This window comes from Lithobates pipiens, unplaced genomic scaffold (genome assembly GCF_037356315.1).
Source record: "Lithobates pipiens isolate NorthernLeopardFrog02 unplaced genomic scaffold, aLitPip1_a1.2 Scaffold_51, whole genome shotgun sequence".
Taxonomy (NCBI): Eukaryota; Metazoa; Chordata; class Amphibia; order Anura; family Ranidae; genus Lithobates; species Lithobates pipiens.
The window spans coordinates 2,907,021-2,923,569 of record NW_027507874.1 but is presented as its reverse complement, the minus strand read 5'-3'; the positions used below and the strand labels follow the sequence as shown (position 1 = coordinate 2,923,569).

At 49.9% G+C, this 16,549-nt stretch overlaps 1 protein-coding gene across 4 annotated transcripts in view; it reads right to left on the bottom strand.

Moving 5' to 3' along the window:
• Positions 1 to 16,549, bottom strand: part of LOC143957110 (uncharacterized) — a 497,982-nt gene that overhangs the window by 12,173 nt on the left and 469,260 nt on the right. The window contains exons 1-4 of one of the 4 annotated variants that reach the window (XM_077467260.1): positions 6,802 to 6,873; positions 3,872 to 3,973; positions 654 to 751; positions 456 to 561 (exon numbers count right to left, since the gene is read on the bottom strand). In XM_077467260.1, coding sequence (XP_077323386.1) covers positions 456 to 561; positions 654 to 751; positions 3,872 to 3,905 — 238 coding nt within the window. In that variant the 5' untranslated portion in view covers positions 3,906 to 3,973; positions 6,802 to 6,873. Of the gene's footprint in view, positions 1 to 455; positions 562 to 653; positions 752 to 3,871; positions 3,974 to 5,769; positions 6,687 to 6,738; positions 6,779 to 6,801; positions 6,874 to 16,549 lie in introns of those variants that run through there. The other 3 variants (XM_077467259.1, XM_077467257.1, XM_077467258.1) reach the window with 3 other exon arrangements.

The window sequence follows — 16,549 nt, the reverse complement described above, 5'->3', positions numbered from 1 at the left end:
TGCTTACATTTTTGAATAAAACGTTTTTAACAATGCGCAGTAATCGTGATGCATCGCAGAATCGAATCAAATAGTGGCCAGGATAATGGTAATTGAATCGTGAGACCAGTGAAGATGTGCACCTCTACATACAAAGCCAGCTTTCTTTTCACATACATCTGCTTACTGATGTTTAAATTAACAGAAACCTATGGCTTCCTTGACTGTTAAATGTAATAATGTCCTTTCACATTATATAACAGGACATCTTCCTGAATTCTTGTAGCTGCCTTAAATGGCAGGGCTCATAGTCAGTAGGCATGAGGCTGCCCTGCAGCCTCCTTCAAAAGCCCCTGTCCTGGTTAAGTTTGTCATACTGCCTCCCCATTACTGTCTACTGACAGAGGAGGTGGGAGGAGAAGAGATTGTTGTAGTGACTGAACAAGGAGAATCTGGGTTTACTGTTTATTACTCACCTGTGCTGATCTCTGGAGGGATTTCCTCCTCTTTACATGGATCATCATCCCAAACATACGGCTCTTCTTCCTCTTTAACTTCCACTTTAACTATTAAATCTTCACTCTTAAAAATACAAAATAATAGATATTAAAATGATCCATTATGCCTGTATATAAATACTATAGTATATTCATTGAAATGACAATACAAACTACCTGATCGTCCTGGGGGAAAGTGTGATCTTCCTGTGTGGAGTCCCGGGAATACAGAGGACGGGGACATCTCTCTGGGGGATTTCTGTTACTGGATCCATCTGTAGGAAACACACACACACTGACTGAATACATTGGGGGAATAAATAAGCTTACTGTGCCAAAAAAATAGGGTAGAAACTGGTACAAGTGGCATGTGTCACAATAACAAAGCAGAGAGACCTAGATGGATAGATCATCTCCTCTATATCTGTGCCACCCATGCCACTTTCTATTTCAAAAAACAATAACGGCCAAAGCTTTATTGGCCATACTGCTCTTCTGAGTTACTTTTGCTCTCCTCTGACCCAGAATCATCAGACAGCTGGCTAAGGCGCCATTCTAAGTTGCACGACTCAGACCCACTGTTGCACATAAAACATTAATGCTTGACTTTCATGCAACTTTTGACGGTTAACATTGAAGTCTATAACCCTCAAGTTGTACGAATGTCGGACCAAAGTAGTGCATGAACTACTTTGAAATTGATGCAACTTTAAATCACACATACACTCACTGGCCACTTTATTAAATACAACCGTTCAATTGCTTGGTGACACAAATTACTAATCAGCCAATCACATGACAGCAACTACTGAAGTTCAAACCAAGCATCAGAATGGGGAAGAAAGTGGATTAAGTGACTTTGAACACGTGGCGCGGGTGTTGGTGCCAAACTGCCGATCTACTGGGATTTTCACCAGGTGCCATTCCTGTCAGTTAAGAACAAGAAACTGAGGAATTCACACAGGCTGACCAAATAGAAGATTGTAAAAACGTTGCCTGGTCTGAGTCTTGATTCCAGCTCCGACATTCAGATGGTAGGGTCAGAATTTTGTGTAAACAACGTGAAAGCATGGATCCACCCTACCTTGTATCAATGGTTCAGGCTGCTGGTGGTGTAATGGTGTGGGGGATATTTTCTCGGCACACTTAGGACCCCTTCGCATCAATTGAGCATCACTTAAACACCACGGCCTACCTGAGTATTGTTGCTGACCATCCCTTTATGACTACAGTGTACTCATCTTCTGATGGCTCCTTCCAGCAGGATAATGCAACATGTCAAAAAGCTCAAATCATCTTACCACAGTTTTTTTTAGCACGACAATGAGGTCTCTGTACTCAAATGGCCTCCACAGTCACCAGATCTCAATCCAATAGGGAACCTTTGGGACGTGGTGGAACGGGGGGATTTGCATCATGGGTGTGTAGCCGACAAATCTACAGCAACTGTGTGATACTATCATGTCAAAATGGACCAAAATCTCTGAGGAATGTTTCCAACACCTTGTGGAATTTACGTTATGAAGGCAAAAGGGGTCCAACCCGGTACCAGCAAGGTGTATCTAATAAAGTGGCCAGTGACTGTATATGAATGGTGACCTCAGCTCTCCTGATTCCCCTGTACTGTGCCCTCCATATCTCCCAGTACCATACTCTCTGTACGCCCCCCTAACGACCTCTGTACGCCGCCCTGCATCCTAACAACCGCTGTACGCCGCCCTACATCCTAACGACCTCTGTACGCCGCCCTACATCCTAACGACCTCTGTACGCCGCTCTACATCCTAACGATCTCTGTACTCCGCCCTACATCCTAACGACCTCTGTACGCCGATCCCTACATCCTAACGACCTCTGTACGCCGCTCTACATCCTAACGATCTCTGTACTCCGCCCTACATCCTAACGACCTCTGTACGCCGCCCTACATCCTAACGATCTCTGTACGCCGCCCTACATCCTAACAACCTCTGTACGCCGCTCTACATCCTAACGATCTCTGTACTCCGCCCTACATCCTAACGACCTCTGTACGCCGCCCTACATCCCAACGACCTCTGTACGCCGCCCTACATCCTAACGATCTCTGTATGCCGCCCTACATCCCAACGACCTCTGTACACCGCCCTACATCCTAATGACCTCTGCACACTTAGCCAGTCAAGAAAATCAGCCTGCAGTACCAGATGTTCTGCTTCCATGATGAACGCTAGTATCAAACTTGTGGGGGGTTACCAATTCCTCCCATAGGCATGAAAAAAAAGTGTGAATAAAAGTGAATTCCGAGTTTTTCACTGAAGCTAACTTTAAAAGGTAGGCTAAGTTTATGTTTTTACAGTGACATTAGTTTTAGTGGATTTTTATAGGTTTTTATTGCTGTCTATACTTTTTATTTGGGGCTTGCTAGGTAATTTCTTTAAAAAAAGAAGGGGGGGGGGGGGCGCTGCACCATGGTGATCTTTGATCATTTCAATGTTGTCCAGGTAGATCTCCATTTCTCAAAGGTTGCCTACCCCTGCTTTGGACCCTTTCAAGGAATCCTTGGTGTGCTGATGTAATTTTCTTCACTCTGATGATCCACGGTTTCCAGCCTATGGTCATTACAGCACTCAACATTACTGAAAAGCCAGTTTCTTAAATGTGATGAATATTGAGCTTGGAAAACATGAGGTACGACTTGCCATGAGACTCTAATGTCCAAAGTCGTATGACAAGTCACACAAATGTGAATAGTGTGTAAAGTCTATTGTCAGGTGACATCACAGAGCTGCTCCAGGTTCTGGAAAGATCCCAACCATAGTATTGGGATTCACCCAGCTGCCTATTTGACATCTGGCTCTGAATCTCAGGGCTTGGCTGAGGGCTGGAGCCAGCTGCTCCTGTCCCCACTCCAGCCTGGTGCTTCAGTAAGTCCTGAGAGCGGTAACTGGCAGTCACCATTCTCCACTCAGAGCTGACAGAGAACTGAGCAGTCAGCAGTCGTGTGATCACTCAGTTCTCAGGCTTAGAGCTGGCCAGGGATAGCTGCAGCATCACCCTGGTCCCTTCTTAAGGAATGAGAAAGAAACTGGCAAGGGGTCTGTTGGGTGCACTCAGCTGTACATGGGGGAACTGTACAGAGATCGGAGAAGGGAACGTCTATCTGCACTGCTCTCTGTGCCGTGTCTGTCAAAGACGTGTTACAGAACCCAGAGATGATGGTTGCTAATTACCAAAGGGGCTTGTAGCCCTTATATTTATTAGGAACAAGATCTGCTCCATTTTCTCAGTTTAGAAGAGTGTTGCAGGCATAAAGTCTGTGTCACTCTGTTAGTTCTCCTGATTGTTTCTACGTCTTTCTACAGGATGTGAGAATAGTCTTCTCTCCTTTACAAGAAATGAAAGTCTTCTCTTACCCGGTGATGTGAGGAGCAGCCGGTTCTCCATCATGAGGTCCTTCTACAGATCCACTTTTCTCTATGTCTCTGCTGTACACAGGATGGTTTATAAACTTCACACTGTAAAAAAAAAAGTTAATCTTAAGAATAAATGTAAATGACACAGTACAGTGTACATGGTAGGGGATGTCACACATGTTTCTGTCTTGGGGGAAGCAGTTCCAACATTTTTACCTGTAAAACTAAATATTGTGAATTGTTAAAGTGATTTTAAACTTAAATCTTTGACTTGCACCTATAGGTAAGCCTAAAAAAGGCTTACCTATAAGTACTGTAAATATCTCCTAAACGTGCACCGTTTAGGAGCTATTTCCTATATATGCAGCCAATGACGTTATGGCGCATGCGCGGGAGTAACGTTATCATGGCTCTGGCCAGTCACACAGCCTGAAGTTCGTGGACTTGGAAGGAAGACGGGTGATTGTTTTCAGGCAAGTTTCACATAATGTGCTAGTATGCGATGCATACTAGCACATTATGCCTTTTCCGTGATCTGAGCCTGCCGATCCCGCCTCCTGCACAGCCCAGTGATCTGAGCCGGCCGCCCCCGACCCTCCACCACCCAGTAATCTGTGCCGGCCACTCCCACTCACTCCACAGCCCAGTGATCTGAGCTGGCCGCTCCCACCCCCTCCATAGCCCAGAGGTCTGAGCCGGGTTTTCATGTAAGTTTCACATAATGTGCTAGTATGCGATGCATACTAGCACATTATGCATTTTCCTTGCAGGTCAGAAACAAAAAAGGCACCCAGCAGTTTACAACCACTTTAATGGAAAAGTACAGCCAAAGCTTGTTTTAAGCAGACAGAAGGCTGAAGCATGCTGTCAACTGACATCACAGAGCCGGTCCAGGCTTGGGCAAGTTTGTGACAATGAAGTTGGGATCCGCCCACATGCCTGGACCAGCACCCAGCTCAGGCTGTCATTAATCCGATTAGAGCCCGAGCCGACTGCTCCTGCCCCCTCCACAGCTCAGTGATCTGAGCCAGCTGCTCCCGATCCCACCCCCTCCACAGCCCAGTGATCTGAGCCGGCCACTCCCAACCCCTCCACCACCCAGTGATCTGTGCCGGCCACTCCCAACCCCTCCACCGCTCAGTGATCTGTGCCGGCCACTCCCACTCACTCCACCGCCCAGTGATCTGAGCCGGCCACTCCCAACCCCTCCACCGCCCAGTGATCTGAGCCGGCCGCTTCCAACCCCTCCACAGCCCAGTGATCTGAGCCGGCCGCTCCCACCCCCTCCACAGCCCAGTGATCTGAGCCAGCTGCTCCCACCCCCTCCATAGCCCAGTGATCTGTGCCGGCCGCTCCCACCCCCTCCACCGCCCAGTGATCTGAGCCGGCCGCTCTCCCACCCCCTCCACCGCCCAGTGATCTGAGCCGGCCACTCCCAACCCCTCCACCACCCAGTGATCTGAGCCGGCCGCTCCCAACCCCTCCACCGCCCAGTGATCTGAGCCGGCCGCTCCCACCCCCTCCACAGCCCAGTGATCTGAGCCGGCCGCTCCCAACCCCTCCACTGCCCAGTGATCTGAGCCGGCCACTCCCAACCCCTCCACCGCCCAGTGATCTGAGCCGGCCGCTCCCAACCCCTCCACCGCCCAGTGATCTGAGCCGGCCGCTCCCACCCCCTGCACAGCCCAGTGATCTGAGCCAGCCGCTCCCAACCGATCTACAGCCCAGTGATCTGAGCTGGCCGCTCCCACCCCCTCCACAGCCCAGTTATCTGAGACGGCCGCTCCCACCCCCTCCACAGCCCAGTTATCTGAGCCGGCAGGCTCACACCCCCTCCACAGCCCAGTGATCTGAGCCGGCCACTCCCACCCCCTCCACAGTTGGTGACTGATAGTCACCAGCTCATTGTTCAGGGAGCTGTAAGAACCAAGCGATTGGCTGCATCCATCTAGGCAAGTATGATTCTGTAAAAAAAATACAAAAAATTATTTTAACTGGATGAGCAACAACACAATATAGCTTGTCAGATAACGGGGCTGAGATATCCCCCCCACCCTGACTCCTGGAAGTGATGACTCCCTGTATTAAGCTGACCATACATGAATCATAATATAGTTGGTTCAGATGGGACTGGCCCAATTTCGATCCATGTATGGAAACTGTGGTTGTACAGAAGTCAATCTACCAGTCATACAAACGCCCGGTCCGATTTTGCCCAATGGATCAGTGCTGCCGGCTACATCCTGCTGATCAGTGTATTCTGGGGAAGCTTCCCAGCTGTCAAAATACAATCACTCATTGGGAAGGATTCCTCCCATCCCCCATACACACAATGAATGTATAGATGGGGGAAGCGGGTCAGTTTCCTTTATTCAACCCGCTGGGCTGCCTTACACTGATGATCACTAACAAGCGTGAAATGTATAAAATCTGGAATAAATCCTTCCATCATTTTATTCTGTATCTTCCCTGATCTGTTCAGTGCAGAGTGCCGAAGGAGATACCTGGTAATTCCACATATGAAGAATCATGTGACTCTGATCATGTGACAGCACTCGGCCAATCAGAAGTCTATAACATTGTAAAGGTTACAACTGCAGTGCACATGGGTCATAGGTGGCTGAACAGAGCTGGGAAGAGAAGTCTATGTGTGCATATAAACATCACAGACCTTTCTCCTTCTCTACAGAGAATAGAATACAGTGTATTCCAATACAATATATGGATCTCTACAGCACCCTGACCTACACTACAAATCAGAGGACTTGCAGGAAGATGTTGATGTGTGGAGGTGACATGATCCCCCCATCCAGTCCACACACAGAGTGCTGGGACCCCCTTCTCTCATAATAGGAAGACATTATTACCTCCTCACTGGACACACTCTCTCCACACTCACACCCCTCCACAAAAATGATTTCGTCTCCTACCATTATTTCCAGGCTTCAACAAAATGGCCGCAGCCCTTCCCACACTGACGACACTTCCTCCTTCACACGGTACACGTGCTCCACCTAGTGGTATCTCTAATCTCTGCACTGGTATAATCGGCTCTGGGTCTATGGAAGATGCATATGTTGGTCGTTACTATGGCGACCAAGAAGCAGTGGAACGCATAGAGCGGAAGTGAGAAGAGAGTTTCCGGTGTACAGGGAGTCTATGATAAAGAAGAGATGCAGATGTTTGTTGTTGGTTTCCTACATTTCTCTAATATGAGATAAAAAAAATAGATCTCAGTACTAATTATTATTATTATTAGTACTAATTAATTAATCAGTATTAATGTTATTATCTATAGAGCAGCCAATCAGATTGTAGGTGTCATTGTCCGGGGGTTGTCATGGCAACACCTCCCATCTCACCCTTCTGTCCAAATGCCTTCTGTGTTTTACCACCCTTCATGACCAGGCCATTTTTGCTATTCAGCATGGCTTTAATTTAACTGACAATTGTACAATCATGAAACGCTGTACCCAAATTAAACTTATATCATTTTTTTCCCACAAATATTTTTTTTTCTTGTTTTTTTTTTGGTGGTATTTGATCACAACTGGGTGTTTGTGTTTTAATATATAAACGAAAAAAAATTTGAGAAAAAAAAAACAATATTTTTTACTTACTGCTACAAAACATATCCAGTAAAAAAATAAATAAATAAAAATAAAACTTTTTCCATAAGTTTAGGCCTAAATGTATTCTGCTACATATCTGGTAAACAAAAAAAAAAACAAAAAAAAAACAGAGTTATAACATCTACAAAATATGTTATATATACTGGAACTTTATTAGTAATGGTGGTGATCAGTGACTAAGGCCTCTTTCACACGGGGCGGATCAGTAATGATCCGCCCCGTGAAGATCCGCTCGCTCAGCGGGGATCGCTCCGTTGTCCCCGCTGAGCCGGCTGCGGACAGGGCGGTCTCCGCACACTGTGCAGGGACCGCCCTGTCAGATCTCCGCTCTCCTCTATGGGGATCGGACGAGCACGGACCGTCTGTCCGTGCTCATCTGATCCGCTCTGCAGATGGATAGAAAAATAGGATTTTCCTCCGTCTGCAGAATCGGACTGTTGCGGAGGCGGACAAAATCGGGTGTCTGCAGATGCTCATCTGCAGACACCCGCTATCCCATAGGGATGAATGTATGTCCGTATTTCATCCGCAAACGGATGGATGAAATACGGACATATTGTCCGCATGTGTGAAAGGGGCATTATAGCGGGACCTTGATAGTGCAGCCCACAATCTGACACTAAGGCCCCTTTCATACAAGCGGACCGTTCAGCCTGTCAGTTTTTCCACGCGGACCTGAACGGACACTCCATGTACCTCTACAGAGTGTCGGATGTCAGTGGTGACATGCCCGCTGACATCCGCTCCGCTCCACTAAATCCAGGCAGATGGAAACCCTATTGTCCATCCGTCTGGCGGATCAGATGATAATGGACAGGCAGTCCGCTTTAATCCGATCTCCACATAGAGGAGAGCGGAGATCTCACAGGTCCGTCTTTGCACAGTGAGCAGAGATGGACCTGTCATCCGCTGGCTCAGCGGGGATCAGCGAATTGATCCCTGCTGAGCAAGAGGAGTCAGTGAAAACAGATCTGCATGTGTGAAAGGGGCCTAACAGACACAGGGTGAGAACTAAAACAGACATCACCAGTGACACAGTGATCAGTGCTAATACTATACACTGTCACTGTACTAATGACACTGGCTGGGAAGGGATTAACATTACATGGTAATCAAGGGATTAAGTGTGTGCCTAACAATGTGTTATTGTGTGCTGCTTTTTACTAAAAATCTGTTTATTCCTTCTCCCTGCTTTGCAGGGTGAAGAGACAAAGAAATCATTACCTCTGCATGGAGCCCTGTGTTGCCTGTCAGCACAGGGCTCTGGGCTGTGATTGGACACAGCCAATCAGCAGCAGGTTCCAGCCAATGATTCCTGGCTGGGACCTTCTGTCAAAATCCTGCTGTGTCCAATCGCATTGGGAGCCCGTGGGAATAGGGTGTGTGCCCCTAAAACCAGGCAGCAACGTACAGGTATGTCGCTATGCCTGGAGGAGACACCCATCCACAGTACAATGCAGGCCGCAGGTGGTCCGAAAGCAGTTATGGTAGGAGAAGTGTGGGAAGAAATCACATTAATTGTCACTGAAGGGCCATCTTCCATTGTTGACATTGAACATGCCCCCTTACTATGGTGGTCAGTAGGAACAATGAGTCTTATGCCGCGTACACACAACCAGACTTTTCGACGGACTTGGTCAAGCGAACAATCCGACGGTCTTTGCAGCTGAGGTCCACCAGACTTGGCCACACAAAATCACTCCAAAAGTCTGACGGATTCAAACGTGATCACGTAGAATAAGGAAGTTCATAGCCAGTAGCCAATAGCTGCCCTAGCGTTGGTTTTAGCCCATCGGACTAGCACACAGAGGACCAGATTTTTCAACCGACTCAAGTCCGTCGGAAAGATTTGAAGCAAGTTTTATTTCTAGGTCCCGCGGACTTTTGGGAAGAAAAAGTCCGCTGGAGCCCACACACGATCGAATTGTCTGACTGATTCCAGTCCGCTGGATCAAGTCCGTCGAAAAGTCTGGTCGTGTGTAAGCGGCATTAGATTGTTCAGTGAGAAGAGTGTCCTCCTTTCAGATAGCTAAAAAGACTATTGGCATCAGCATTTGTTTTTCTGAGAATCAGAAGTTGCCCAAGGAGCCCCTAGCAAGCTCTTGACTTGAAGGACACTGGTTGAGAAAGACTGACTTAGTGGCTTAAAGTCATCATATGGAATAAAGAAATCCCTACAGAGATTATGAGTGTCATAAACCCCCCTTTAGAATCCCATCTGTGCTCGCTGATTTTTATCAAAATGAATCAGTCCTGGACTAGCAGCAGCTATTAAGCCCTTGATGCCAATATCGCAGATTAAGTGTTTTCTGGATCTGTAATCTCTGAAAGACTGTCTATGCTTCCTAGCTTTGTGGGTGTTCATTTCATTTGGAAGACATTTTTTGGTGTAGGTTTCATGGGCACAATTAACACCCAAGGACATGGGCGTCCGCAGCAGGGGGCAAGGGGGGTCAAGTGCCCCCCCCCCCCCGGAATCCCCAAGGTGTTGCTCTCTCCTATGGATCACAGCGCTGGATGGCTCTGTGTTCGGCGGCCGCTCTGTAACACAGCCCCGCCCCCCCCAGACCTGCTCGTGTGATAGTAGAGAGAATCAACGTTCCGCCTATCACACGAGCCGGTCTGGGGGAGTGGGACTGTGTTACAGAGCGCCCGCCGAACACACAGAGCCAGCCAGCGCTGTGATCCGCAGGAGGAGATGCCCATCCGTACAGCCCGCCCTGTGTGCCTGGATAGGAGGATCGAGGGAGGGGGGGGCTGCAGTGCTCTCCTCCACCACCACACTCTCCTGCCCCCCCTGCTCTCCTCCACCACCACCCTCTCCTGCCCCCCCAGTGCTCTCCTCCACCACCACCACCCTCTCCTGCCCCCCCAGTGCTCTCCTCCACCACCACCACCCTCTCCTGCCCCCCCCAGTGCTCTCCTCCACCACCACACTCTCCTGCCCCCCTCAGTGCTCTCCTCCACCACCACACTCTCCTGCCCCCCCAGTGCTCTCCTCCACCACCACACTCTTCTGCCCCCCCGGTCTCCTCCACCACCACACTCCCCTGCCCCCCCCCCCGGTCTTCTCCACCACCACACTCTCCTGCCCCCCAGTGCTCTCCCCCTCTTCCCCCCAGTGCTCTACTCCACCACACTCTCCTGCCCCCCCCACAGTTTTCTCCTCCCCTGTTCTTGCTGCCCCCCCTTCTCTCCAGCTCTCCCCATCCTTCTCTAGCCACCATCCCAGTGCTCCCCCCCTCGTCCCCCCAGTGCTCTCCCCCTCGTTCCCCCCAGTGCTCTCAACTCCGCCCAGTGCTCCCCCCTGTTCTCCCCCCCCCGCAGTGCTCTCCACTCCCCCCAGTCCTCTCCCCTCCGTGCTCTCCCCCAGTGCTCTTCCCTCTGTTCTCCCCTCAGTGCCCTCCACTCCCCCCATTGCTCTCCTCCAGTGCTCCCCCCCCCCCCTGTTCTTTCTCCCCTCCCAGTGCTCTCCCCCTGTTCTTTCCCCCCCCCCAGTGCTCTCCACTCCCCCCAGTGCTCTCCCCTCTGTTCTTCCCCCCAGTGCTCTTCAGCTCTCCCCATCACTCTCCAGTCCCCACCCCAGTGCTCTCCAGCCCCCTATTCTCCCCACCCCTGTTCTTTCTGCCCCCCTGGTGCTCTCCAGCCCCCCCCAGTGCTCTCTACCCCTGTTCTTTTTGGCTCCCCCCCAGCACTCTCCACTCCTCACCCCTGTACTGTCCACTCCCCCTGCATTTTGCCCCCACCCATGTGCTCTCCACCCCCATAGTGCTCTCCAGTCCCCCGTGCTTTCCACCCCTTTTCTTTCTGGCCCCCACTGGTGCTCTCAAGCTCCCCCCCATTTCTCTCCACTCCCCCCTGCTCTTTGTACCCCCCCAGTACTCTCCAGCCCTCGTGCTCTCCACCCCTGTTTTTCTGCCCCCCCAGTGCTCTTCACCACCCTACACTCTTAGCCCCCCCCCAGTGCTCTCAGCCTACTGTGCTCTCTAACCCTGTTCTTATTGCCCCCCCAGTGCTCTCAAGTCCCCCCCCCAGCGCTCTCCGCTCCCCACCCCTGTGATCTCCACTCCCCCTCGCTCTTTGCCCCCACTCATGTGTTCTCCAACCCCACCAGTACTCTCTGCTCCCCCTTCTCTCCAACTCCCACCCAGTGCTCTCCACTTCCCCAGGACCAGAGGACAGGCTGACTAGGGCCGGAAAATGAGGACGGCTGAAGGTGCAGGTGGCCAGGGACCACTCCATCTCACAGCAGACAGATCCTCTGGAAGGAGCACTGTCCCCATCCAAAACGAGAACAGACCCTGCCTACTGCTGGCCATCATGGCTATCCTGCTGGCATGCAAGGTACCATACCAAGCATCAAAAACACACCTTCCCACAGACAGGAACTGCAGACTGGGACATGGGGCACAGGAGGGGCTGCAATGGTGGGCACAGTGAGACTGCATTCACGGCACAGTGAGGCTGCATTTGATGGACACAGTGAGGCTGCATTTGATGGACACAGTGAGGCTGCATTTGATGGGCACTGGTGAGGCTGCATTTGATGGACACTGGTGAGGCTGCATTGAGCTCTTGCATCAAGTCTGCAGTCTCTGACCATCTCCTGTAGCATGTCTGCAGTCTCTGAGAGAGTCTGGAGAGGAGTCAAGAGTGGGACCACCGTCAGGATAGGGGGTCATGGGAGAAGTCAGACTTGTGTGGACTGTGGACAGGAGACTATAGGATAAAACCAGAGCCACCAAGCTGGAGCCGACTGACTGAGCCCTGCACAGTGCACCTGACAGGAGGTCAGTGAAAGCACCGCAAGGCCAGTCGGGGGTCACTGATGTAAAGGGGGAGTGAATACGATAATGTAAGGGGCACTGATATAAAGGGTTTCCTCCTTATATTAGTAACCCACCCCCCTTACCTTAGAGTATTCTTTCTGCAGAAGGTGGTCCCCCCCCATGTTCTGAGTTTCTGGGGTCCCCCTTGATGATTGATCACTTACCACTATTAACTGGAATTTGAATATATATATATATATATATATATATATATATATATATATATATATATAAAGCCCTATGTGATTTCATATCTATATCTAATACTCTCTTCATCAAATGTGCTTTAAAATGTATGGTTTTCCCTTTCATGAACAAGAAAATAATGACGTTATGTTGTTGGGCTGGTATAATAATGCTGTGAGGCTGGTATGAAATTTTTTCCAGGGCTGGTTTTTGAAAGCATGGGCGTCCGCAAGGTTACTCAGGTGGCTGCGTATCATGCCCATATAGCCTAGAGAATGTACATCTTTTTACATTGCAATACATCTGTTGTTGCCATATTTTTATCTTGATGAAAACAGTCTATACAGTGACAGTATGAGATCAATATATGGCCACAACAGATGTATTGCAATGTAAAAAGATGTACATTCTCTATGCTATATGGGCATGATACACAGCTGCCAGAGTAACTTCCAATACAAAGTGAAGCTATATAACACATATGAATTTCCAGTGGAAACATTTTCATGAGCTTGTCGAAAAGGGGCGGAGCATGAGTGGCCTTAAAATGATGCCCCCCCTTGGAAAAAGTTCTGCGGACGCCCATGCCCAAGGACCCATTTTTCCACACCTATTTTTCTTTGAAATACAGAGACTACACTGGTACAAATTACAATAAAGCAGACCGTCCCCCAAGTCCCACAAATAGATAACCCTGAAAAGAAGGGATCTCAGCTATCAGAGGGGAATTAATGGAACAGGAGTCTTCCGCATCCTGCATGACTATTTTTACGGCAAATGCCATTGTAGGTTTTGGGGAAAAAAAAGAAGAGATTTGGGCCTGTAAGTGACCGGTCAAAAAAAGGCATAGTATATTAGTGCTGATAACCTAGACAGTACAAGAGAAGAGAAGGAAGATGAGACAGGGAGCATAGAGGAGGGGGGAAAAAATGGGGGGGGGGGGGGGGGGTGGGAGGGGGAATTGAAGAAAGGGTAGCTGGTACCATCCTCCAGTCGCAGCCACCCCCCTTTGGGTCCTCCCAGAGACAACCCCCTCAGGGGTGCCGAGCCACCAGCTCCTCAGAGTGGTAGAATTCATGCCAGTAGAACCATTTTTTGGGAAAATGTCTTGTGTAGGCCTTTCTCTGTGGCCACCAAGTCCTCCATTACATGTATGTCTGCCACGTTTTTCAACCAACCCGCCACCGATGGAGGCTGCGTCTGTTTCCAATTCAAAGGGATGCAGCTCTTTGCCGCAGTGATTAAGAGCGGCAATATGGATTTTCTATATCTCTTACTCGTGATCTTGTGGTGGTGCAAAAGGAAGAGCTCAGGGGACATTGGCTGCATCCGGTATGTGAATTTCTGGGTGATGCAGTGTTCCTCTACCCAGAAAGGTTACAAGATGCGGCAGGTCCAAAAGACATGCAGGAGTGTTCCAATCTCCTCCCCGCATCCCCAGCATAGGTCTGTGCACTGAGGGAACATCCTATGTATCTTTTCTGGTGTATAGTACCAACAGGACTGTATTTTGTATCCTGCTTCTTGTTGTCTTGCACAAATAGAGGTCTTGTGGGTGCAAAGAATGATCCTGTCTACCTGCTTCTCCGTCAATTGTATATCCAATTCACGCTCCCACCTGGAAATATAGGGAGGCCTATACTCTGGGGGTGCCGATACCAATAGTTGATATGTCAGGGATTGTCAGGTCACCTTGAGGCGAGGTGAGAGATGCACACCGAAGGGATCAGGAGTGCACCGCAAGGTTGTGGACCCTAAGGCCGACTGCTTCGGACAGGAGACAGATCCCACTGAGGTTAGAGCATAAGATCCCCTGGGGCGGGGAGTCTAAGAGCCAGCAGGTGTTCACCAGAGTCTCTAGTGGTGAGGATGGACTTGGCTGCAACTGGCTCCAGGTCGCGACCCCCAAGGTCCCCCAGCTCGCACCCACAGTAGGCAACAGGAGGACAGGGATAGTGAGGGATAAAGCCAAGGTCAGGGCCACAAGCAGACAGGAATAGTCAGGGACACGCCAATAGGTCAGGATCACAGGCAAACAGGGATAGTCAAGGACACACCAAAGTCGGTAACGGAACAACAGAAGAGCACGCGGCAGGTAACAGGAAGCTAAACACACAAAGGAATAGACAATGGTTGATCAGCAGGGTTGGCCTGCAGTGCACAGGTTAATATAGAGTTCTCTGATAGGAGCTAGGGTGGAGTCATGCCAGAGGATGGATTACAAAAGCAGTCAGGTGAGGGTCGGCTGGTCTCTAGAGATGAACACATGGAAACAGGTAAGCAGACAAACTCTATTGCATAACCATGACAGTACCCTCCCTCTTACAAGGCCTCCCCCTCCCCCGTCTGGGTCCAGGCTTAAAGGGAAACTCCAGATGGAACCTTCTCAACAGACTAGGAGCAAAGACCTCAGATGCATTGATCCAAGACCTCTCCTCAGGGCCAAACACTTTCCAATGTACGAGGTACTGAAGAATGCCTTTACGGAGCCGGGAATTCAAAACTTGACTAACCTCGTATTTTAGATTATCCTCAAAGACTGGAACCGAGGTAGGGAGAGGACGAGAGGACTCGAGGACTAAAGGCTTTTTAGGAATGGGTAAGGGCATGAGAAGATCAGGAGCCTGAGCAGGGTCCCCCAGACCCTTAAAGCGGGAGTCCGCCGGGACTCCGCGTTTTTTTTTTTTTAAGTCAGCAGCTACAAATACTGCAGCTGCTGACTTTTAAAATGGTGACACTTACCTGTCCAGCGCGCCCGCGATGTCGGCACCCGAAGCCGATCTCTAGATCGACACTCGGGTGCTGCCACCGCCATCTTGGGTATGGGAATCAGGAAATGGAGCCTTTCGGCTTCATTTCCCGGTTCCCTACTGCGCATGCGCGAGCCGCGCGGCGCAATCCGGACGGTCCCCGCTGCCTCTGGGAACTGTGTGTTTCCCAGCAGGCAGCGGGGCACTTGCGCAAAGGGGCGGGCAGTTGCGGAAAGGGGCGTAATCTACGCCCCTTTCCGCAGACAGCTATCCCGGAAGTGGGTGCAGTTACCTGGATTATTCAGGTAACTGCACCCCCCTCCCCCCTGAAAGGTGCCAATTGTGGAGCCGGAGGGGGGGGATTCCGATGAGCGGAGGTCCATTTTAGGGTGGACCTCCGCTTTAAACATGAGCTGGGCATCTAGAACAGGACCACCAGATTGGGCAGAGGTCAGTGGATCCCTGAGGTAAGGTTGGTTAGAAGGTGACATGTCACAAGAGTCAAGCTGGATAGCTGAAACACAAACAGAATGCAGAGAACCCTGAGAAAAAGATTGAAAACCCCACCTGGCCGAATGAGGCAGTCTATCCAAAGGATGGATTGAGCCTCTTAAATGGGTTTGAACGGACATAGTAGCAGTAGGGTGAGGCCGGGTCACCGAAGGTCCTGAACAAGAAGCAGGAAGATCATTGGGCATGAGCTGGACTGGCATAACTGGTGTAGAGGCCGACTGACTAATATGGTCAGGTGTAGCGACCATCTCAATCACATCACAGGGCATAGCAACTGTGGAACTTGCAGACAAGTTAGCCTGGCTGTGCATCCAAGGGAGATTAGGGACAGGCAAAGGTAAATGGTTATGCGAACTGGAGTGAATGATCGACTCAGGTTCATAGGTGGGCCCCTAATCCAGAGTACCACATGACCTAGAGAGTGCATCAGTCCGACTATTGCAGGACGCATCCTAGAGATCGCTATATACAGCGGGAAGAGCAGAATATACTGGGATGGTGGTAACAGGAAGTTTCTCTTTTGGGGTACCCTTGAGTAGGCAGGAAGAGGAACAGGAGGGACCCCAAGCCAGGATCTGTCCAGCAGACCAGTCAATGTGTGGAGAATGGAGCCATAACCAAGGAAGACCTAATATGATAGGAGATGAAGCCTTAGGTAAGACAAGGAAGGATATCCACTCCTGGTGGAGTGTCCCTACTGACATCTTAACAGGAAGAGTCTGGAAGCGGATAGGGCCCCCTGGGAGAACAGTGCCATCAATCGCCAAG